General features: G+C 39.2%; 1 protein-coding gene across 1 annotated transcript in view; it reads right to left on the bottom strand.

Moving 5' to 3' along the window:
- The window catches only part of HYDIN (HYDIN axonemal central pair apparatus protein), a 361,576-nt gene that overhangs the window by 251,900 nt on the left and 83,442 nt on the right, over positions 1-26,234 (bottom strand). The window contains exons 8-10 of the mRNA XM_073225416.1: positions 18,912-19,111; positions 10,276-10,400; positions 273-474 (exon numbers count right to left, since the gene is read on the bottom strand). Of these exons, the coding sequence (XP_073081517.1) occupies positions 273-474; positions 10,276-10,400; positions 18,912-19,111 (527 nt within the window). The remainder of the gene's footprint in view (positions 1-272; positions 475-10,275; positions 10,401-18,911; positions 19,112-26,234) is intronic.

The raw sequence follows: 26,234 nt of genomic DNA, 5'->3' as shown, positions 1-26,234 counted from the left end.
GAAATGGTGAAGAATGTTGTATTTGGTATTTAAATTCCAGGGGGTTAACTACTGATAAATTATAGCCAGGTTAAGATTAACAGAGGATGAACAACATTATGTTCCACATGACTCAAGTTTTTAAATGCAAAAAGGATCATCATACACTGGAACCAAGTTATAAAAATTTGACAGTGTTTAAATTGGTTAAAAACTGATGACAAAAGTCACTGATCTTTCATAACCAAATTTTCATAACCAAAATTAGCAAGTAGGTAATTTTTCCTACAAACCTATATTTTTCTCTGTCTTCCTCTTCTTGGGTAGCAAACATCTTCCACTGGAAATGAGCAATGATGTTACTGCGGTTGTGAATAGTTAGAGTTCTCTGATTGGCCAGCGATATGTAGGTTTTCTCAATGATCAAGGAATTCTTGTCCAGCCTTATGTTCATATCTATGGCAGCTCCATACAGAGATACAGACACTTTTTCACCTAGAATTTAGCAAAGTATAAACACACTTTGAGATTTAGTCTACAAAGAAGCTGCTAGGCATTTTTTCCCCCAAGGTGAAGTTAGGGAATATAGTACAGGCATTAGACATTTTGTACTATTTTTTTCCCCCATCAATCTAGAGATCCGACATGATCAGAAAACTTAAGCTATTATGTTCGGTGCTCTTACAGAGAATCAAACTATTTTGCTTGGTCACTGTAAAAAACACAAAATATAAATTGTTGTAGTGCTACAAGACATTTTCTTCTTTGCAATTGTTTTAAATCCTAGACCATGAGGGCACCTGAGTTCTAGAATTAGAACCACATGCCTTGTCTTTATCCCAGGCACGAGCTAGATTTCTGATTTGTAAAGAAACTGTACCAAGTATATCTGGGAAGAGCTGCTCAGCATGAGAGAATCTAAGTCCAGTCACAGGAGACCATGAAAGAAGATGGTAATAGAAAATTGACTGTTTAAAAATAACCACTTCCCTAACAACAGCAATTAAAACAAAACAAAAAATGAAACACACACACACACACACATATGACTGCAAGCAGACTATGTCTAGGCAGTGGTTACATAGGAAGGAAACAAAAATAGAAAGAAAAAAGCTTAAAATTAAAAATTTTTAATGTTAAGAACATTAATTAAGCATAGTAGTTTAAGTCCCTGACTACATTCATGATGCAGCAATTGCCTTGGTGTATAAATGAGGCCCCTTGTGCTTCTAAGACTCAAACATACAAACTACATTCTATCTGATCCATGTAATGTCACAGCAAGTGCATCACTCTGACAACAAAGTTGAAAAAGGAAATATTTAAACACTATGAATGTTCTGTCGATCCTGTGTTAACATTTTAATCAGAACCCAATAGGCATAATCACTTGCACCTTCTTTTTGGGAGCAAACACTTCTGCTCTGTTCCCTGGAGGAAGCAACTCATTTCTTTTTGGAGGAAGGTGCCTGCATCCAAAATTCCAGATTTTTCAACAGCGCTTTTATAGAGGACATAGCCAAACATAACCAAGCATGCAAAGAAACAAGACTCCATTTGCTAGAACCAGCAGATACTAGAAAAACAGAAACAGATCCACAAAGCATCAGATACTAGAATCATCATATATAGACTATGAACCAACTATGCTTAGCAGTTTAAAGAAACAGAGGATGAGCTTGAAGTTAAATCCAAGGAATAGGAAATCAAAAAAGATTTAGAAATTTTGAAGAAGAGCTATACTCTAGGCTCTTATAAAAATAAAATAAAATAAAATCACCTAAATTTTAAAACTCCAAGAATATACTTAAGACAATTTTGCCAATTTTATGAAAAAATTAGTGAAATTGAAGATTGTTCCAAAAATACAAAAGGTAATATGAAAAATAAAACACATGGAAAACATGCAGTGAATGGATAAAAGACAAGGCAGATGACCTGAGAATGCATAATCAAAGTGTTTAATGTTGAATGAAAAAGTCAAGCTGGGAAATGGTGTGTAAGGTATGATGCCATTCATGTTAAGTTTGAAACTACTTAAGTCAACAGTATATATTGTTTATCGGTAAGTAAATATGCAGGAGTAGCATAAAGATGTACCCAGTACAGCTCTTCTGAGGACTAAGACGTGGGAATTTGATCAGGAATGAGAAACAAGGTGACTTCAAATCTATAATCAGTTCAGTTATCTGTAAAATAAAACATCTGAAAGAAATGTGGACAGCAAAATGTTGAGATGTGTTCATTATAATGCTGGTGATTATATTTTCAGTGTTTTTGAGGTTATTTGCAATATTTCATTGTTTAAAAGACTAATCAAAGAAAAAGATCCAAGGGCTTACTTGTTTCATACAAATCCAGGGGTCAGAGAAACTAATGCCATCAATTTGAGTTGCTCACTTCAAAACTGTTTCTTCCCAGAAACACAGCAAAAGCCACTACATTCTTTTTGAGAACCACCTAACATTGATTTTTTTTACCACTGTCTTTCAAAAATCATCACATCCACAAAGTGAAGGAAGCAATACCTCTTATTTTGTGCCCACAGCTTTGGGGACTTTACTAGCTTTTTACATCCACTTTCATGAAGACAACCCCACCCTCCAGCTACTCAGAAGACTGACAGGGTGGAAGGGGTGAGAATGGGCAAAGTTGCTGTGCGTCAGCATTAGTACTTTTTGTGCCCTTGGAGTGCCCGTTCGCACTCTGGTTCTTTTTTGGTTTCCGAGGTTGAATGCTGCAATCACTACAGATGAGGTTAGCCACCATCATTTATTATGTCCTAGTAAAAATGTATTTTGTGAAAAGTTTCATTACCTCTTGCCAGTTTTGCTACTATCAATCCAGCAAAAACAAATATGAACAAAACTAATTTTACAAAAAATATGTGAAGCTAGCTATATACACAATACATTTCATACAGTGGTTTCAGTACTTGTAGACAACAGAAGGCAGTAAATAAAATCTATGTGTGAAGCCATAGACTCTAGGGAACTAATAAGTTGATGGAAAGAGTGTTTCTCATCTCTTTGTCACAGCAGGGTCAAATTCACCATCAAGTGGATTGCTGATCAAACTTCTCTTTGATGGCAGGAAGCAAATTACGTGACTTGACTGAGTTCTCTCGGCACATAGGAGGCAACGGCACAACTGGTATTCTTCATCTACTTGGAAGGTAGTAGAGAAAGTGTGCTAGCCTCGGAAGGTGCCAAAGCCTTGGTTCAAGTTCCAGCTTTACTTGGGTGTACAGTTATTTAACCTCTCTGGGCCTCAGTTTTCTCATCTCTGAAATGAAGATGTCCTCTAAGGTGTCTTTACATACAAACACCTAATGACTTGAGAGTCTTCACTTGCTATGTAATTTACAGAAACCTCATTTCACTTCCCTAAACAATCCCTGACCATCCATGTGTCCAACTTCTGCTATTCCATATCCTAAACTATGAAATAGGAAATGAAGAGGAGAAAACTAGGTCAAGGAGTGCTTCCGTTGCCTTGAAAGTCATATTAAATCCTTTGCTTCTTTCACAATAACTATAGTTTGCTACATTTCTAATTGTATCAGCACACATTTATAACTATAATCATCGCACAACTGAAACAAAGGTTATGCAGGAAAAGCCTGCATAGATATATTCTGATAGATGTTATTTAGTAATTTCAACTGCAAGATATCATGTTATATTATGTTCTATTTTGGTATTCCTTTACTGGCCTTTAGGAGAAAGAAAAGAATTTATGGTTCATTAGAGTAAAATACATAAACGACTGAAAAGCTATCCTGTGAAGTACTATTATTGTGACTGCTTGTACATTTAATAATAAAAATTATTGTTAAAAAATTATCACCACACCTTGGAAGTAAAGAGCCTATTTGCCAACTTCTGACTCCTAAATTGAAATATCTCCTCTTCAGTAAGATATACATACTTTTAAAAAATGCTGAATAAGTGCATCACCTCTATTTCCTGATTACATCAGTGGTTAACGTTACCTCTAGGATAACAGCGGTGTTACCAGGCGCTGAAGAAAAAACACTGCTGGGCTCCTACTTGCAGTGCTCATTCAAATAGCCAAGGTTCAATAAGAGTATCTTTTTTTTTTTTTTTGAGAGGGCATCTCTCATATTTATTGATCAAATGGTTGTTAACAACAATAAAATTCAGTATAGGGGGGTCAATGCTCAATGTACAATCATTAATCCATCTCAAGCCTAACTCTCGTCAGTCTCCAATCTTCTGAAGCATAACGAACAAGTTCTTACATGGTGAACGAATTCTTACATAGTGAATAAATTCTTACATGGTGAGCAGTACAAGGGCATTCATCACAGAAACTTTCGGTTTTGATCACGCATTATGACCTATAAACAATCAGGTCAAATATGAATATTCGTTTGATTTTTGTACTTGATTTATATGTTGATCCCACATTTCTCCCTTTATTATTATTATTTTTTTTATTTTTAATAAAATGCTGAAGTGGTAGGTAGATGCAAGATAAAGGTAGAAAACATAGTTTAGTGCTGTAAGAGGGCAAATGTAGATGATCAGATGATCAGGTGTGTGCCTATGGACTAAGTATTAATCCAGGCTAGACAAGGGCAGCAAGACATCCACGGATGCAGAAGATTTCTCTCAAAGGAGTATCTTTTTCAAGCCTGTTTTGAATACTAGTATCTCCTTGAACCCTTAGATTACAGTTTCCTAGTACTCAGTTGAACAGTGCCAAAGTTAAGCAATTAACCATTTGTCTCTTTGTAGGCAAATATTTTCACTTCTCAATTTTACTGAAATGATAAAACTAGTTTACTCATCTGTTTCATTTGGTTTGGTTTTTGTTTTGTTGTTACCAATGTATTCTTAATCTCTTCGAGGGATTAATTGGTAAAAGGTATCGAGTTACTTCGGTTCATTCTCCATTTTAGACTATAATAAAAAGGTAACTAAGTCATTTCTAAGATGAAATGGGTTGCCTAAACAAACGTGATTTCACCACAGAAAGACATACACAGGAAGGAAGGAGGAGGGAAGATGTCTGATTCAGGATAACTTTTAATGAGTAAAATTTAGATATCGGTGAAATTCACACTTGACCTCCTTAATTGCTAGAGCACTGGGTCAAATGCTGATTGTCAGAAAAGCAAATTCTCCTAGCAGCATTTAATCAAGAATATATTCAGTGGAGGAGCAGTGACTGAAGGGCATAAACACAATTGTTGAAATGTAACAGAGTACTTCCTGCTGTGGAGTACCAGCGCTCCTCCTTCTGGAACATTGTATGAGGAAGAACGAAAAAAATGCACGCTAAATTTCCATCCTCAAATCAATTCATACTTCAAACAGCTGCAGAAAGTTCAATCAGACGATTATTTAGCGAAATGATCATGGATGCTTAGAAAAGCTCCGTCATTGTGTTTAGGCAGTCATTACTGTTTTTCACTAATGAAAGGTTATAGGTTCTGGTCATTGATAACCCATAATAAACATGAAAGAATATTCTTCTCAGCAGCTCATTTCATGTAAGGAAAAATGCCACATGACAGTTTACTTCTGTCTGCAATCTTTAGAAAACGATTTTATTCATGAACCAAAGTTGACATCAGAACCTCAGGGTGTAGATACCAACTTTTCCATGTATGATTAATTTTTAATATACAAATATTTATTTCCTACAGCACAGGACTATAAATTTCTGTATGAGTGTCAATCCAAATACTTAGATAAAAGTAAAATCCAGACTGAGGGTCCACTGGGAAAATGCAGCTGCATTTCATTTCAAAATCAACAGATGAAGGGGAAAAAAAACGCAGTAGGTGGTAATACAAGAGATTAGGGAGATGATCCGCTATGGTGTAAAACAGGAGTTGAGAATCTCAGTTTGGGCTCTAATTATGCTTTCTAACTACTTTCATGTTGTTGGATAAGCCATTAATTTCTTAAGGCTTTAGTTTCCACTTGTAAAATCTAAGGACTGGATTAGAGTATACAGAAGTCTCCTCTCAAGTTTTGATTCTATTGATCTCTGAGCACTCTAAGCCTCTTGGTCTCAAAACTTATGTAGACTTGTTTGTTTATAAACTATACCCACAAACAAGTGTTCATATTTCATATGTATTAAAAATATGACCCAAAATATTAAAAAGAATGAGCTAAACATGAACAATATGTTGAAGATAATTTATTTGATATGTCCACTAACAAGCATTTTACTGCAGCAAAAAGATTGACTATGCTTCATTTTCTTTTAAACTTCTGGTTTAAAACCTTGTGTCCCAAATGTAATTCTAAGGCCACATTTTTTCCAATACTTAATTTTAGCAGCTGACAGAAACAAAAATGCTACCTCACAAAGATAGATGCAGATGGAGTAAATGTATCACTGACTGAGTGTACTAACACTCATATTTGTTTCACTTTCATCCACTACCACCACTAATGGACACAAAGGCTTTTGTGGAAAGTCAGCTCATAATTTTCCCATATGGTAACAATTACTCCACAGTCAGACAGAAGATTCAAACCCAAATATGTCATTAATTACATTCAACATCAAGGACTGAATAGTAAAATTAAAGGACAAAGATTCTCACAGTAGATTAAAAACAACAACTTGGTGACCCTTCCAAATGTCACACTTTAAATATGAGGACACACAAAAGGTGAAAAAAGGAGGAACAGAATATACTATGCACAAACTAATCAAAAAAAGCTGCTGTACTATAAAAATACTCAATCATTTAAAACTTAGGTTTATCCCAGAATATAGTAAGGATTTAGCATTTGAAAATCATTCACTGCCTTCAAAGAATAAATGTGAAATCATATTTAATTATCTTAACAACTGCAGAAGTAATAATGAAATTCAACACCCATTCAAAACTAAGTCTTTGAAACCTTGTAGTAGAAGATAGTTTTCTTAATCTGATAGAGCATACCCACTAAAAACATCACAGCAAATGATGAGACATTGAGCATTTCCATCTGAGATTAAGAACAAAAGAAAGATCATCATTTCTATTGAACATTGTACTAAAGGCCTAGCTGTGTAAGAAAGAATAAGAAATAAAAACATCAGGATTGAAAAAGAATAAAACTATCATTACTTGCAGATGACCTGATTGTGTATATACAAAATACAAAATCATCCTCAGATATACCATGAGCTAATAAGTTAATTTATCAGCATTTGTAGATAAAAGATCAATATACAAAATTCAATTGTATTTTAATATACCCTGAAAAATTTAGAAAATACATTAGCTATAAAAGAAAAAAATGGTGAACTGTACTTGATCAAAATTAAGTTGTTTTTGCTAATGAAAAGACACTTTAAGAAAACTAGAAAGATAATTCACTGACTTTGAGAAAATATTCACAGTAATTATTTCTGAAGGGCTTGTGCTGAGAATACACAAAAAACTATAAGCCAATAACAAAGGACAAAAAACCCAATAAAAAATGGGCAAAAAAACTTGAACACATACTTGAGAGTAGAAGACACAAGAATGGTTTAAAGCACATGAAAACATACTCAACATTACTGGTCACTAGGGAAATGGCAAGGTAAAACAATACAGAGACACTCTGCACCCATAAGGATAACTAAAATTAAAAGACTGACAATAACCAAGAGTTGATGAGAATGGAGAGTAGCTGGAGCACCCATCCGCTGCTGGTGGGAATGTAAAATGCTTCAACCACTTGGAAGATTGTTGGGAAGCTTCTTATAAAGTTAAGATATAACAACCTTATGATCCAGTCACTCTATTCCTGAATATTTACCTGGGTGAAATAAACACACACACACACACACACACAACTTGTACAAGAATGGTTATTAAAGCTTCACTCATAATAGCCCCAAATTTAAACAATCCAAAGTTACATTAACAGGAGAATGAATAAACTATGTATAACCACACATGGGATACTGCTCAGGAGTGAAAAAGGAATTATTGATACAGATAACAAAATGAATACATCTCAAAAACATTATGCTGAGTGAAAGAAGCCAGACACTGAGTATATACTGTATGAATACATTTAGTTGAAGTCCAAGAACGAAGAAATACAGGGCGATAGACTCTCTAGGATGGGGGATGGAGGGATTGACTGGAAAGGGACCTGAAGAACTTCCTGAGATAAAAGATGTTCTATACTTGGAGCAGGGTGGCAGCTTACACTTGTCCAAGTGTATACAGGAATACATCTAACTACAATGTTAAAGGCTGCTACTCAGAAAACTACTGGTGAGAGAAATTAAAGAAAATCTAAATACGTGGAAGGATAAGCTATATTTTATGATATGACATGTAGAGAGGATTATAAAGTTGTGGCAAAGGATGAACTATTCTAAAAAATGATGCTGAACAATGAGAAAATGACAAGTTAGAGTCAGCAAATTAAACGGAGATTGAAATAACTAAGGTACTCAATAAAATATTTTTAGATTACTTTTAAATTCATCACTAATACAGGAAAATAAGGACATAAAAGTGAAGTGAAGAATAGGAGGGAATAGTGTAGTGCTAAGGCTGTCTTTTGTGCTAGTGGCTTTTGTTAACCCTTGAAATTTTGCTTCAGTGATTACATTGTGTGTCTAGAATAGAAGATCAAGTCCAGGACCCACCCAAAGTGGGGATGCTAAACCCAAAATTTACAAAAGACAGACGGGCATAAGAAAAGATGGGATTCAGGACATACTACCCCAAAATACAGCACATTGGCATAATGAATATTTAAAGCTGAAGGGATTTGAGAAATGGCAGATGCAAGAAGTATTTTCTGACCTTCCCCTGAAGTGGGTCGTAAGACCCTCATGTGCGAGGTGCCCTCCTCTACTTGGTCAAAGGAGCTTCCTTATTTGCAAAGATGGAGGGGCACTGAGGGAGGTGAAGGAACAGGCCTTGCTGTTTCCTGCATTGTGCTGCACTCAGCTCGCACCCTTTCATGCCCTATCACGTTCCTCCACGACTCCCCACTTTTCATCAAACCTAGCATAAAAACTCTCAGGTTTAATCACTTCTTCAGGTCTTCATTTCTTTATGAAGGCTCCTGGGTCACATAAAACTTATATTAAATAAATGTGTTTCTCTCTTTTTAATCTGTCTTTTATTACAGGAGCCCCAGCCAAGAGACTAGAAAGACAGAGGACAGAAAGATATGGTTCCTGCCCTACAAATACCAATGTTGAAAACCATCCAAAATAATAAACAGCAAACTAACTAAATTAATAAATAAGCAGACTTAATATATTTGAATTATCAGATACTGTGTCTTGAAAAGTTGTATAAAATGGCACAACTATTTTGGAAAATTGACGTGTTACAAGCTGTGCTTTTATCTCCCACTGTTGTGTTATGTGGGCCAAAACTTCTCCCCACTTTGCTAAGCTAAGGCAGGTAGCAGCCAGTGAATTATGATCAATATTAAAAGATAAGAAACACAGACTGTGCCACCAGTTTTGTACTGCTGTCAGTCTGGGCAATGTGGAGCTGGGCCCACTTCACACAGTCCTTAGGCATGGCTTGAATTGTCCTGCTCAGATACACATCCACAAAGCCAGCAACTCTGAACTGTGACCTAGTGTGATTTGCTGTTCTTTTCCTGGCTGGGAACCTCTAATGCTCTCATAATGCAGGTAATCTGGGCCAATCAGCATGAATAGGTAAAAAAGAAGTGAGAAGGAAATGAGAAAAATCATGAAATAATAAATGGCAACAGTAAATACTAATTTAAAAACCAAGTTCAGAGACTTGTATAATGTACATGCAGTCTACATGACTACAAATTAAGTATTTGTAAAAACACTGTATAATTTTCATGATTATTCAGGGAATGGCCTTCAAGAAAATGCTAGTGGCAATAGACACTGTCCTATATTTAAGTAAGATGTTTGCACATTCTAAGGATTAAAGTAGCTGGGTCTTTAATGGCCTAGTGGGCACACACAAGAATATTCTGAACTGGGGTTAACATTTTTAAAATGTTAGGTGAATGCAGTAATAAATCAAAATGGAAAACCTATGGGTATTAAGTTACCTTCAAGTTGCATTTACATATAAATAACCTCAAATGACCAGTGTGTCTTCTGGGTACAGGTTCCTTACTGAACTCTGTATTTCTCAGGCTTTCAAGCACTGGAGGGATTTATATCTGCCTCAACGTTATTTCTTTTGGAGGCATTCATTCTTTGGTTCTTTATCTTGTGGATCTTATGCAGTCAAAAAAATCATTTCCTGTTTTGCTCATCATAGTTTCCATCTGACCTTTCTCAACAAAGAATAATGCATACCTGTGTCATAGTACACAATAAGTCTTTTGCTGTGGTTGCCCACAGTCTGTGGTTCAAACTCCACTTCCAGTTGCATGGACTCTCCCACACTGAGAGTTCCAACAGGTGGCTCTACAGAGAAAGGCCTGTAAAACACGTGGAGACACATTATCAGAACATATTCCCGACTATTGTGAGGGAGGAGAGGTTACATGAGTTCTAGTTCTGCAAACAGCTCAGACCTGACACTACAATCCAGAGATTCAGGAGTAAAGTTTACTTTCCCGTAATGTGAAAGAACTTCAGTTTTAATGTTACAAAAACAGAAATAGATCAGCAAGTGTAGGAGGAACTTAAATGATGCAATAATATTCTTGTTTGTGTCCTTGACATTTAGCCCTTCTTTTAACATCCATTGAGTGACTCCAGTAAGGGATGGACTTAACAACATGTATGCAAATACTGTAATTTGCAAAAGAACAGTACCTTTGCAAGGATAAAAATCAAGTTTTTGGGGAGTTTAGAGAAGAAGAGAAAAATATATGAGTCCCAAAAGGAAAGTGATTGCACAATCACATGAGGATAATTTGAGGGCAATTAAACAAATAATTTGAGGGTCTTTTTAGAAGGGGGAAGAAGGGGCAATAAGGGAACTACAAGAGATAATACAAAAGCCAAGGGTTATTAACAGTGGAGCTGTTACCATTTCTAGGCCCAAAGAGCCAAGGAGAAGGAGTGGTTTTGAAACCCACAAGAATCCTAAGAAAACGCTGCCTTATGAGGGGCAGGGAGCTTTAGTCAAGAGAGAAAGCTAACCTAGGTGGCCTCGCAGGGAAGACAAGTGTTCTGCCCTCACATCTCCCTATCTGATTGCCCGCTGCGTCTCCTTTTGGCTGAACCCAACCAGAAGCCAAAGGCATGGGAGCCTGTTGTCCTATGCCACAAGGTCAGCCTCCAGGGCAGGAGCAAGTAGGAGAAGGGTGGAGAGCATTTAGAAAGGCAAACTGGGTTCAAGTTCTGTCTCTTGAAAATAGAATTTGGGTACATAGACATTACGGGGAGACAGGGTAGCTTTAGTTTCATTTTGTTACCCTGGAAGGGAGTAATAAGAGAGAAGTTGGATCTGATCATGAAGCACCTTAAGTAACTTGTAGAGTTCTTCCTTCTAAAGAGGAAACCCAGCCCATTCAATTATTTTCATGGCCCATTTCACTTTTTTGAATCACCAGTTTTTCAAAGTAATGCATTGTACAATGTATCTGGCAGGCTAAGCTGTTTCTGATTATTTACTTATATCACAACCATTTGTAGAGTCTTCATTTCTTAAATCTTCCTTTAGATAATGAACATAATTCCAGAAAACCTAAGCTTTCTCTTGTGAGGGTACCAAGCTTATGACAAGGGTTGCACTGGGTGGTGCCTGAGAATGTTGCCGCACGATCTTTAGCGCATCCTGCCATGGGCAATTGTTCATTTTCTGTGGTGCTATCTGGACCTCCCTCTCCTTTCACCTCTTGATTTCCTATTCCTTTGTCTGTCCTTCTCCCATACCTACAGTACCAATCCTCCAACGAACCTCTGGCATTGCTGTACGTCCACCATGGGGCAGGGCTTATGAGCCTGGTGCCAGCTGACTAAGTTCAAAGCCCAGCTCTGCCATGACCTTGGGCAAGTCAGTGAAACTTCAGTCTCATCTGTAAAATGAGGGCAATGACAGCACCTACATCACAGAATTGTAGTGAGGACTACAAGAGTCGATATAGCTAAAGTGCTTAAAATAATGCCTGGCACACAGGAAGTGCTCAAAAAGTGTTTATTACTGTTTTTGTTATCATTACGGTATCCCCTGCACTGGCAGCCTGTAGGTAGAAGACAAGCCTGAGGATGCTCTTGGGCGTTTAGAGGAGTTTAAGGTTTTATCATTCTCCTCTCAATCTTTCACATGGCTCTAGAGATACTGTAAAAACCACACACAGGTCATAACACAATCTTGTTGAAACACCTTCAGAGATCCTCATAATCTGTGTAATTAAGTTCCAAGTTCTAGGTATTCGAGGTCCCACACAGTCTGCTCCCAACCAGTTTTGCATTCTCATTAAACACATATATCTGTCCAAATGTCCCATACTCCTGTCACAGTCCAAGTTGGGCAGGGGCGTGGGAGGGGGGGAGGGAGGGCTTTCATCTCCCACTCATAGTCCCCCTAGCACTGCACTTTTCCCTTCCAACTAGACCGTGCCCCTCGCCCCGCAGACATCCCAAAATTGCTAGGCTTGCACAGGAATACTCACCACTTTCTCCATGTCGCACTCCTTCCAAAGTCATCTGTCACAACCCAGACTCAGTGTCACCTCAACAGGGGCTTTGCCGATCCTCCCTCTTGTTAATAAAAATGTCTCCTTCCTCTCAGAGGCTACAACTTTCTTTTTACTTCTCACTCTGGTTCGCCTTGGACTATAGTTAGTTTTCATGCCTGCCTCTCTCAATAGCTAGAGACTCTCTTGAGATGAAAGGAAGGGAAAGCAAACAAACTTGCACGAGCGTGTACTCTGTGACGGCTGCTTGACATGTGTCAATTATTTTAATCCTTGAAAAATCCTTGAGAGAGTAGGTATTGTTATTTGCATTTTAGACATGAGAAAACAGATGCTCCAAAAGGGCAGGCAACTGGCCCAAAGTTACCCGACTAGGTAGAAGTGGAGCGGGGATGGAAGCCTGCCTTCAAGTTCAGGTTCTTTCTGCCAACCCCAAATCACCCCTGAGGGTGGAAGCCAATGACTCTCCCTCTCTGCATCTCACAGGAGCCTCTCAGAAGAGGCTGTTGAATTACAATCCATTTTCAGAGGGAAATAAAAATATCTGTAATCACTAATTAATCTTTGTAACATCCTGGAGGAACAGAAAAGGAGCAGACTTTTCAGTATCTCAAGAATCTCTGCTGCGTGGGAGACGAAGATGAGTCTCCCAGCCTTAGAAGACCCTTCCTGCTAATGGTCTCAGTAATAATCTGAAGAGCTGAGAACCAGGCCCAGTTCCCTAGCTTTGGGAACAACGCTGTAATATTTTCTTCTATCTTTGACTCCTTAGCTCCAAATATTTTTCTTCCTACACTGTGCTTTCATTTTTCTTTTCAAACATTTCCTGGTAGCAAAAGAACAGGTTTTAAATGAATTGGATAGTATTAAATTGCAAAACCTAAGCCAATTTTCTGTGGACAAAGTGACCCTTCTCTAGGACCTCTGAAAATCCAAATTCCACTCAGAGGTAACTGATACTTTCCTATTGTGCTAATTGCTGGGTTTATATTACATTAAATTTCTTCAGTAGTTAGAAAATTGCTTGGAATAGCCATTGCTGCTTAGAGATGCCTAAGCTTTCTCAATAAATCAGACATTAATTGGGCAGAGTATGTTAAGTTCGGGTGCTTAAACACTGCCTATAATTTGATTTTGTACTTCATTTTACTAAAGTCAGACAGGCTGAAGAGGCAAGAAAATATCAAGTAGCAGAAAATGCTCTTCCAGAGAAGCAAAAGGTATTATTCCTCAAGGGTATAAGGCTGGCTCTGTCTGCCAAAATGTTTGGTTTTGATATTACATCCTTGCTAATACCGAATACTTGATTAGGGAAGGAACTCCGGTTTGTGGAAAATCATGAGGCACGAAGAGGGATTTTGGGGTTTTGTTCAATCCACTGCAGATGGTTCTTAAGGACTAAAACTATTCCATCCATATAATTCAATATTTTACCAGAAGACTAAATATTGGTTCTGTTATATTAAATATTGAAATATTAAATACTGAACATAATATTAGTATTTTTGTTCAGATAATCTTTCTTATTAATTGATTCCTAACTTGAGGTTTTAGATTTTGAAATTGCTTCTTAATCTCATCTTTTTCATCTTCCAAAATTAATCCTACTTTCATAGTTAGTTATTTGGTACCTACCAGAGTTTTAGGTCAAATCTGTAATATAGTTGAAGTATAATTGTTTATGTTCTCTGTAGACTTTATAGCACATTGTGGTTCCTTTCATTAGTGTAAAAAACATTATGCCTATTTTACAGTATTCTGAGCATGTCTTTTTATTTTAAATTATTGTAGTGGCTTAGAGCTGTAGCTTTGCCTTTGTGATATATTGTTGGTTAAGCATCCCATAAACATTTATTGAGCACTTATTTATTCTAGACACTTTGCTAGATGCTGGGGACACACAAATGAAGAGTTAGATGCAGTCATTGCATTTGAGAAGCTCACATTCTAATGGGGGGAACACGTACAGAACGTTTTAATTTTTATAATTTATATGAAATTGACCATTTATAAACTTAACCATTAATCATCATTTCAGTGAAAAGAATATGATTTGTGTTTTAAAACATTTTCTTGTGTGATATTGTTCCTAACTGTATATTGACTCTAAAAGTGGGAAGACCAAGAGTAGACACTGGGTTTTTTCCTCCAAATTCTCAAAATATTTCCATTGCTCTACCTGGTCTATTGACAATCATTTTAGTCCTCAACCCTGTCTGGGCAACACAACAAGCTGCACATTTTTTAGAATGGATACATGTCAGGGGATCTCCCCAAAGATTCTGACTCCCCAAAGATTCTGACTCAATACAATGTAACCACAAATTCAATCATATCCTTTCTCATTGTAGCAATTGTATGACCAAAACCAACTCTGGCTAACTTAAACAGAAAAGGATATTTTGGGAAGGATCTGGCTCAAAGAATTGGTGGCATGTTTGGAAAACATGAATTTTTGTGGAAGGAATATAAAACTACTTTTCGTGCAGAGTCTAAACAGGAAAACAAAAATATTTGCAAACTGGGAATTTAATTAAGAGACTTGATTACACAGATAATGGGAAGATGAGAGATGAGAAACCCAATTTAAGAGAGAGAGAGCTCAGAGAATAGAAAATGGCTCAGGAAGCCATTTCCATTCCTGGGCTAGAGACACAAGGAGAGGAAGTGGTATCAGATCCTGGGGACCTGGTGGAGCAAGGGCAGGTTAGTCCGACAGGAGTTAGAACCACAGAGGAGATGGAGCCACTACTGGGGACTCTACTGAAGTCAAAGAGGAAGGAGGAGAAATGCCCTGGCTTCTTGCTGCCCCCTCATCTTCCTCCAGTGCCCCCACCATCAAACCCAGCTGGAATTCAGCCGACCTGGAGGCAGGAAGACTAACAAACCACACGGAGATACTGAGCAGAGCAGGGGAAGGGCAATGAATGGGTCTGAAGCTAAGCAAGCCCAGAACTGGCCCTTGTTGGTTTTAATCCAACTTTTGCTATTAACTTACCTAGGGGAACTTGGAGAAGCCATTTCTCCTCTCAGACCTTATTTCCTTCTTCTGTAAAATGGGAATGTTGGACTAGTTTCTAATGTCTTTATGATTCCTGGCTAGTCCTTGAGTTGGCCCACCAGTTAGCCCTAGAAGTATTTCTCTGTTAGGAGAAGATGGCTCACATTTATAGTTACATGGAGAGAAAAGTTTTAGATCTTTTCCTTCAACTTCACACTGTTAAATCTGTAAAGTGATTTTGTTTCACTTTTACATGACTGTAATATGTAAGAAATAGCCATTTAAGTGTAGTTTTTAAGACTTGGCCAAATAGTCCAGGAAGATATGCTCCCTGTACTTGCTGTTTCACCTTAGGTGGACTATCTTTTTCATAGAAAAAACAAAAATGTAACAGGAAGTTTTTAATGTATATTATGGATAGTGTTGTGGGACACCTTTTTTAAATAAAAAAGCCTGGCTCTTTCTAAGTCATGGTAAGGCAGTTGAACAGCCTGCTTCCTTCTCCTTCAGTCAAAACATTGTCATCTCACCACAAGATAACAAACAAAGGCTGCCTAGGCACTCGTGGGCCACGTCAGGAGACACGATTTTCCAAAGAACTTGCTCTTTGCCTTTGATGGGTGACTCAGCTAAATTAGTTCCAAGAGTTTTACTTCTATCTGGGATGCAGAAAGCTGGAAAGTGTCTCTCCCATCCTACCAATGAAAAGAAGTCAGATAAACAACAAAATCATAACTTTTCTCGAACCCACCTAGAGAGCTAGGGTTGTAGGGTAAGCAAGTAGCCTGCAGTCCAAAGATGGATAATCCCCCTGCTCCCAAGAGAAATGGGAAACGTGCAGACCGCTTCACGTGCAGCAGACAATCTCCCCACGGGTAGAAGAAACAGTGAGAGAGGATGGAGCAGAAGAAATGTTTGAAGAGATAAAGGCTGAGATTTTCCAAAAATAATGGAAAATCTAGGAAGCTCAGAGCCTCATGCAGGATTAAAACCAATACTAAAGAAAGGCAAAACAAAACCCACACCTAGACACATCTTACTCAAATTCCTAAAAGCCAAACAAATATAAAGACAAAATCTTAAAGGCAGCCCAAGAAAAAGACATACTGAGGGACAAAGAGAAGAGCTACAGCAGCATTCTCATAAGAAAAAGAAAAGCCAAAGACAGTGATGTGACATCTTTCAAGTACTGGAAAAATATGTACATATACAACTACCAATCCAGAATTCTATACTGTAGAGAAAATAACTTTCAAAAATAAAGGCAAAATACTTTTTTTCAAATACACAAAACTAAGAGAATTTCCAGTAGAACAGTGCTACAAGAAATAGTACATATTCAGCCAGGAGAAATAAAATACCCGACAGAAACCTGGATCTCCATGAAATGGTTGAGAGAGATGTTCCTGGGACATTCTTGGGGAGAATAAACACAAATCCCAAGGGATGTGCCCTCACCCTGCATTATGGCAGTCCTACTACCTATAATATGACAGACAATATTATATTATTTTTGGTGGAAAACTCTTCCACCAGAAAATACCTAGAAAGACTGGATAAAATATAACTTAACATAAATGTACAGCTGAGCATGCCAAAAAAAAAAAAGGGTAGGGGGCAAAGCCCTGGGATTTAAAAACAAAGAGGAACCAGAGCAGCAAGCCTAAGCTAATGCTGGGTCTGCACTGGATTCTCGATAACCCTGAAGCCTGGGTTTTAACAGCCCTGTCAGAACAAGAGACAAGACCTTGGGATTCTCAAGTTAGGGCACTGGCAATAAAACCCCCATATGAACCCAGGAACCTTGAAGGGCTACCCAACATTGTTCCATCAGCACAAGGAAAAATGTCTGTGTTGCTTTTCAGTTGCTCACAACTTCAGACGTGTGTCTTATGCAGGTTTGGGGTTTGAATATACACTCTCAGTCTGGGAACTCCAAAGCCAAGAAATTACCAGAAGAGTAGTCTATGCCGTCTAACCTTTGGGAACCAGCCAGAAGCAAGTGCGAATCTTTTCTGGATGGATGTATCTTTAAGCCAGCAAAGGATTCCACAGATAAACCCTTCTGAAAATGAGTTCACAATCCAGACAGATATATACACACTAGTTTTGAAGAAACCATAGAAAAGAACCTGACACTCTGCTTCCTGTCTTCCCAAGCTGGTCATTCTTGTTATGGCCCCTCCCATCAGCCACCATTCTCATGGCCTGTAACAGCCATTTCTCATATGGTAAGAGAGCTCCTTGAAAGCAAGGACTGTCTCATCATCCTTTATATTACCCCATGTGTCTACTATGCTGTAGCCACTCACTCCATCAGCTACATGCTCTTGAGAAGTTATACAACCTCTCTATGGCTCGATTTTCACATATTCAGAGCCAGAAATAGCAGGTTGAATTCTATCCACTCATATCTTGCCACTCTGAAATCTAATTTTCCTCCCTCTTCTATTTTTAAAGGCCTTTGTGATTACATTGGGCCCACCAGATAATCCAGGATAATCTCCCTATTTTAAGGTCAACTGATCGGCAACCCTCACCTCCCTTTGCCTCCCTTTGCCTGGTAACATTACACATTCACAGGTTCTAGGGGTTAGGACGTGGGCATACTTGGGGAGACGTTATTCTGCCTACCACACTGGCAGTGGCTTATCTGAAGAAACAAACAAAAAACTCCACTTATTATATAGTACTTGCAACATACCAGCAGTTTACATCTATTAATTAATTTATTCCTCACAACAACCTTATAAAGTGGCTGCTATACTTTTTCCCATTTTTCAGCCAAGGAATGTGGTACACGAGGCAAGAAATGTGGGCAGCCCCTAGATGCTACAAAAGGCAAAGAAATGGCCTCTCCCTCAAGCCTCCAGAAGTGAACACCGCCTTGCTGACGCTTTGATTTTAGCCCAGTGAGGTTTCTGACCTACTAAAATGTCGAATAATAGGTTTGTGTTGTTTTAAGCCACGAAGCTCATGGTAATTTGTTACAATAGCAACAGAAAATGAATATAGCCAGTTATAAAAGTCTCAGTCAAAACAAATGTATTTATTAATAGATTCCCATGGGCCATTCTTTTTGCTCAATAGAATTTTATCCAGCATTTCAGGAAACCATCCATACCCAAACCAGCCACTTCCAAACACAAGGTTACTCAGGCAACCTTGAGTTTTGGTTTCCTCTTGGGATGAAGAGGGAGTCTGCCCCACACTAGTGGGGTTTCTTAGTTTCACAACTGAATATTGTAACAAGAAGCTCCACCCTGACAGGTATTCTAGTCAACTATGCTGACTAGATTTAGCTATAATCCATCAAACACAAGAGCCAAAGGAACACATACCTATCAGTTTGGCTGCGAAACACAGCGTCTTTGTTGCCAATGTTGCGCACCAGCAGAATCTTCTGAGTGCTGTATTTGACAGGACAGGTAGAAAAATTCAGCTTGTCGGGAAAATCTAGGATGGCTCGTGCACCTCTGGCTCTGATAGGGACAATGAACTTTTCTCTCTCAGTTACGCAGGTCAACATATGGGCGTAATCCTACAAGAGAGGGGCGCAATCGTTATTTGTGGCAACACCAACATGATGAAGATAACTGTGCAAGAAATATGGCCATACACCAGATGTCTTGCAAAACAACCTGAAGTATTCCATAAAACCATCTCAAGACAATTATAGATGTACTTTGAATGGGATACTCTTTTCTGAGAGAGAGAGAACACTTCTCATGTTAAAACCTACAAGCCAGTAGTGACACTGATGCTTCATGTGTTTCCCAGATATTAGGGGAGGTGGGATGGGGGACAGTCAAGGTATATTTTCCTTTAGATCAGAGGTTCACACCAATTCCTTCACCTCCTCCTTCTAAACCCTACCTATCGATCCTTCAAGCCCATGTGTTAGATTGATGGCTCCAATCAGTGGTCTCTCTGTGGCCACCATCTTTGTAATGTGCCCTTGCAGTTTCCCCATCCTGAGTGGAGTCTACTTCTCCATCCCATGCTCTGCCCAATAGAATGCAGCAGAAGTTAAGCTATGCCAGTGCCAACCTGAGGCCTTGAGAAGCCTTGGACATTTCTGGTATTGCTCTTTGAACCCTGCCACTGCCATGTGAATAAGCCTTGTCTAGATTACTGCAGGATGAGAGCCCAGATGTCCCAGCCAGCACCACGCCAGACCGGCCTGCAGTCCCACACATGTGAGCAAGCCCAGCCAAGATGAGCAGAGGTGCCAGCCTGATGCGTGAGCGGGCCCAAACAAGACCAGAGGAGCCAGAGTCTGTAGAGCCATATGTTTATTATTTTAAGTCATTTAATTTGGTCTGTTATTATACAACAATAGCTAGTTGATACAGAGCCCACTTTAAAGCTCACCTCCTGGGCAAAGCCATCACTTTACATTAGATATTAGAATCACAAAGCCATTTTAAGTAGAAATTATGAGGTCCTAGACTCCCCCAGTCTAAATGCAAGGAAATGCTGAATTAAGTCACTCTTTATGTCTTTTCATAAGATAGGAAAATAGAATTTGAAAGAGTTCCTCAACGTAGCAAAGAAAATCTTAAAAAAAAAATAAAACCCTCACTAACAAGCAAAGCTAAATGTAAAAGGAAAGTATTAACAGTCCCTATACAATAGGCCAGGAGCCCAGAAGTTGCTATGAAGAGAATTTGTTATTTAAAACAGGTTTATTTTTCTTCATTTTAAGTTTTCCCATCATTTTAGCTGCAAGGCAGTCTTGATAAATGTAAAGTGCACTTTGAACTTAAATTTCCTTTTGACAATTGTATAGTAAACAGTATTAAGAGATGGAGATTTAAAAAAACTCTTTGGGCTCTAGGCATACAAAGGAATGGGGATGTCTGACACACAGAATGTCATACAGACCTGGCCATGCACTCAATTTTATGAAACCCGCAAGGCAGGTACAAAGCGGTGGTAACCCGCATTCGTTTATTCATTCAACCATGTTCATTAAGTATTCAGATGCCAGGCACTGACCTAGGTCTGGGAATGCGAACGAGTAAGAAACACAGACGTGGACCACTTCGAGTTTACATAAGGAGTTCTTTAATGATGTTGCATAATGATGGAGAATGCAATGAAAAGGTAAATAAAGTATATCTAATATACAATGTAAAACATATATAAATAGGCATTAAAATACAACAGCAGGAACGATCCCAGGACAGAGTCTGTACACCTGTAGTCTCTCTGCCTCCCTGAACTCCATGCTGAGACTCAGCTGCCCAGTCAGCATCTCACTGCAGACAAACTTACCACATCCCAAACCTAAGCCCTGGGTAATGCCACTGCCTGTAGCTGTGCATAAAGAATGCCCCGTGGAGGGGAAGGAATGGGGCTAAAGCTCAGCCCGCTCTGCTGGTTCCAACAGCATCAGCCCAGAGTGGGAGCTTTGTCTTCATGCCCACAAAGGCTCTGGAATGCCGGCCGTGGCCCTGCAGATGACCTACTCTTCCCCCCAAATCTGTTCCTTACTGCTTCCCGGTCTTGGTACTGGCATCTCCATCTTTTCAGTGGCCTGGATGGAAAACCTTGGAAGGAGGCATCCTCGATTGCTTAATTTCCCAATTTGTTAGTAAATCCTGTAGGACTGACCTCCAAAATACATCCAGACCCTGATCACTTCTCGCCATTTCCACCCTGCCACCCTGGCACTCCAATTTTTCCAGGCTAACCGGACTCTAGTTGAACCCTTGGCCCCCTAAAGTCTGTTCTCCACACAAGGGCCAAAGGGATCCAGTTAAAATGTAAGTCAGCTCAGGTTGCTCCTCTGTTCAAAATCCTACAAGCTGAGAGCTGGGCGGCTCATGAGTGCTGTGGTCTGGTACCCTGTCATTTCTCTGGCCACATTTCCTCTCCAGCTAACTCATCTGCTCCAGGTGCCGGCGTCCTTGCTACCCCCTGAGCATGCTGGAACTGCTCCTGCTTCAGAGGCCTCAAACAGGATGTTCCATCTGCCCAGCACATGCTTCCCTCTAGTCATTCCCATAGCTCGCTCGCCTCCCTTAGGACATTGCACAGTCCTACTCTCTCTGACACCTCCCCCAAATGCCCTATTTTAAACGTAGCTCCTCCCATCACTCCCTAGCCTTTGGTCCTTCTTTAGTTTTCTCCAAAGCCAGCAAATAATGGCATGTATTCACCTTTTTACTCCGTCTATCACATGCCTCCGTCAATAGCTCCCAGTCAGCAGAGATTCTGCCCAAGGTCTGCTCCGTATATCCAGTGCCGAGAACAGGACCTAGTACTTAGCAAACATTCCCAAAATAGTTGCTGAATGCAGGAAAATGAGTGATGTAATGTTGGGTGGTGGTGAGTGAAGAAAAATAAAGCCTGACAAGGGGAAAGAGAGTGAGTGGGGTGCTCTTTCACATAGGGTGGCTGGGAAAGGCCTCTCTGAGGAGGTGACGTTTCAGCAGAGACCTGAGGGAAGTAAAAAGGGAAGCCATGTGGGTGGGTGGCAATCTGGGGAAGTGTGATTTGGAACCCGTGGACAGAGAGGAACAAGTTAAGGAGAGATTAGAGCTACAGCAGGGATATTGTGGGAGGCCAGATCACACAGCATCTTGTAAGCCATTGTTAGGCTAAACTGGCCAAAAGCATTCATGATGCCAAAAGGTGATCACGATGCAGTTGATTTATGTTTTAGGAAAATCACTAGCTGCTATGGGGGCAAAAAACTGTAAGGAGGCTAAAATGGGAAAAGGGAAGCCAGTTAGGAAACCATTGCAGTAGTCCAGGCAAGAGATGACATCAACTTGCCTAGGACGGTAAATGCTGAGCCTAGGATTTGCAAGCAAAAAACCCTCAATCAGTGTGTTAGCTGTCATTATTAAAATGTTGTATTAAATTCAATGATTTGGGTAAGGCATATAGGAAAAACTCAACTTGTGCTTACTCGTATTGTTGGAATACTAATAATGATAAACCCGATAATGATAACAATAGAATAAGACAATTTCAGAAAACAACAGGGCTTTGAAGAAAATAAAACACGGTAAAGTGCTAATGCAGGCAGGGGCTGCTTTAGGTCAGAACAGCCAAGGAGGCCTCCCTGAGGAGGTGACCTTTGTGCATGGAGACCTGAACTGCATAAGGAGCTAGTCAGGCCAGACCTGGGAATGGAGTGTTCTGGCAAGGGGGATTACAAAGGTAAAAGTCCTAAGGTCAGAACAAATAATAAAACTTCATGGACAATATTCATGAAATTCATTAAAACTGAGTTGTTAGACTCAGCTCTCTGATTGATTCTAGTTTCTAGATGGTATCGCCAGGCTCAAAAATCAGACTACTCAGACATAAGGAAGTATAAATTACACTAAGCATATTTGATCCTAGAAAACCCCACAGAATTCAACAATGAAACAGTCTAGTCTGATTATATCAGAATCCTAAAGAGATAAGTACTATTTTCATGTTTTCTTAGGAGATTGAACCCAGCAAGCAAAGGTTTTGTTGGGAATGAGAACCTGGGGGGCTCCCGCACGTGTGGGGGCTCACTGTTAGCTGAGGCTTTCAGAGAAAGAACAAAAGATGCTGCTGAATCCAGGCCAAGAGAAATTTGTCTTTATTCTAGATTTACATACTCTCTGCCTTGTTCTATAAGGAGTTGCAAACAGCTTAAAATAGTTTAGGAGGCTGATGGAAATATTCACAGGGATACTTTCAAACCTATTCAAATTTCCATACTGGGAAGATTTGAAGTTTGATCAGAATTATATATTTTTTTCATAATAAATTCACAAATTCATAAAAGAATATGAAGAAGTTCTTTAAACAACTCCCTAACAACATATTCTAATCTCCGAAGCTCTGGATTTAATGACTATATTAGATTATTCAATAAAAAATTATGTATTGCTCACGGGCTTAAAATTAGTTCAGATGTTACAACTGGGGAGGCTTTGTCAGCTAAGCAATATACTCCCTTCAGACTACTTAGATTCAGAGTAGGCAAGCCACTGTTCAGAGCCCAGATATTTATTTGGAGACTTTTCCCCTCTTCTATCAGAATTTTAGCTATGAATTATATCTATATGAATTATATAGCTATAATGTTATCCCCTATGACAATGCTCTCCAGATGAAACCTCCAATCCATTTTTTGTCCCTTTAGCCTTCCTTGCAAACTTAGAAAAAGAAAAAGTAGAATATGAAAATGGTAGATTTGTCTTTCTGAAAAGTGAAAAGAATGAATCTTGATTTTACACCAGCTCCATGATAGAAAGCAAACATGGCAATAATTCTATCCTTTCAAGTCTGAAGCGAAGGAAAATTATACCTTCTACTGCAGCAAATACTTTTCAAGGCATTCAAGGGCAAGCTGGCCAAGGTGGGAAGCCCTCTTTCTGCCTTTTCTCCACTCCTAAACTTGATGGAGAAATGGCTAACAGAATAAAACTTGATCTGATTAGGGAGTCAGTGAATTTAATACTCAGTGCTCCTGAAAAATGTTATCAATTCCCTAACCAGTTGAAAGTATTTATTATACAGTATCTTCTCAATCTGAAATTTGCGCCTCAGTGGGAAGTATGAGCACTGAAGTCTTAATCAGATCTGAAACACAACTGATCAGTCACCACCCCCACACTTTCATTCTCCCTTCAACCCACCCATCACGCTTCCGTACCCAACATTCCACAAAAACTCTTCTCACCAAAGTCGCTAATGGCTTTGCCAAATCCAGTGGCTAATTCCACATCTTCATTTTATTCTACTTTCCATAGCTTTGCACACTGTTGATCTCTCCCTCCTTTTTGAAACACTTCATCCATTTGGATCCCAGAGCACAGCCATCTCCAGATCTCCTCCCACTTCCTGAAGACCCTCTCTTAGTGTCATCCTCTGCTGGCATCTCTTCCTCTGCCCAACCTCCTCTTTATCCACACATGCTCCCAACATCATCTCCTTTACCCCCTGGTGGAAAGTGCCATCTTTAATGGTTTCCAGTATCTGTCTCTAGCCCCAGTATTTCCCTTTTACAACAGATAATTGTGTCTAACTGCTACTTGACATTTCTATGTGGATATCTAAAGGGAAATTCAAACTTAACGTACGAAAAAAAGGCCTCTGGATTCCCTACCTTGCCCACCCCCCAGCCTCACAAATCCGCTTTTCTTCCTCTGTTCCCTACCTCAGTAAATGGTGATAACACTTGGTCAGTTGCTGGCCAAAGACCATGAATCAAACTAGACTCCTTTCTTTCTCGCATGCTTTATCCAATCCATCAGCGAATTCTGAATTCTGACAGCTCTACCATAAAAATACATGTCCCAATCCAACCACTCTCATCACCTTCACTGTCACCACCCTAGTCCAATTCATCCTAGTCTTTTACCCAAACCATTATAGTAGCCTCTTGTCCCTTTGGTCCTGCTACATGTAACAGGGAACAGAACAAAATAAAAACAACTTAAACTAGGTAGATAGAAGCTTATTTCTCTTCCAGAAAGAAGTCCAGAGGTAGGCATGCCAGGTTGGTATGGTGGCTCCACAGTGTTACGAAAGACCCAAATTCCTAAACCTCTGCTTTCCCGTTCTAACGTACCTTCCATCCTCAATGTCACCTCATGTGGCAGAGTGTATCACTTCTTATTTCCTTCAAACCACTGCTGCCATTTCCATATGACAACTCTCTAGTAAAGGGATGCTTTCTCAATCCAACGAAGTATCCAGTTTTGTTTTCCTACAAAAGCCTAATATTTTTCATACTCCTTTTAATAGTAAAAATACAAATTTAAGAGGTCAAGAAAAATGCCAGGTTCCAGAATTTCATAGTGTGATGATAACATTGACTATGATATTTCTACCACACATGACATATTCACTAGAATTATTAGATTTATAATATATCCAAACTTTTTTGTTCAAAGCCTGTATGAAAAGCAGAGATAAGGAAAGCCAAAGTGAATTCGCTGCACCTGTTACTTGGCATTCTTAATGAGTTAAACCCCCAGGAAGCCAGATTAATAGATGACAGGAAAAATGTAAATTACATTATCATCTTGGACATGCTAATATACACGGGTGCTGAAAATCCAATTGAAAGGGGACTGGTTTATTAAGCTGTGGCATGCTGCAATTTCCATATCTCACCCTGCAGATGTGAGGAGGGTAAATGAGAATGGAGTGTGCTCAGATCAGCAGGGGATAAGGAGAAAAAAATAATACATATGTACATCGGCTATCAATTGGGCCAGCGGAAGAAAAAGTGACACAGTGAAAAGATTGACTTTCATTTTTCCTAAAATAAATCCAGTTCAAGTTACTGCTCTGCAGCATTCTGGAACAGCACTAAAGACGGCATGACTCTAGCTGGTCATCCTGTGAATGGTCCTGTTGGCTTCCCAACAGAAAGAGTGTATGGAGATACCCAGACAACGGGAAGAACTACCGAGAGTAGGGCCTGCTGATAGTGCCAAGGTATCAGGAACATTGCAGAAAAGGGACCAAGACGAGCAGCAGGGGCTTCCCTAAATACCCACCATCACTCTTGGACTGTCAGCAAAAGGAGAAATCACTATGTCCTTAGAAAAGTGATTCTGTAAATTCTATTATAGCTTAGAGCCCAAATCCAACACAAAAACTAATGTCACCAAAACTGGATACACATCTCAGAGGTAGTCATTCTCACTCTGTCT

This window comes from Manis javanica, chromosome 17 (assembly GCF_040802235.1).
Source record: "Manis javanica isolate MJ-LG chromosome 17, MJ_LKY, whole genome shotgun sequence".
Lineage (NCBI taxonomy): Eukaryota > Metazoa > Chordata > Mammalia > Pholidota > Manidae > Manis > Manis javanica.
The sequence above is the reverse complement of the archived record's forward strand: the minus strand, read 5'-3'. Positions and strand labels throughout refer to the sequence as shown.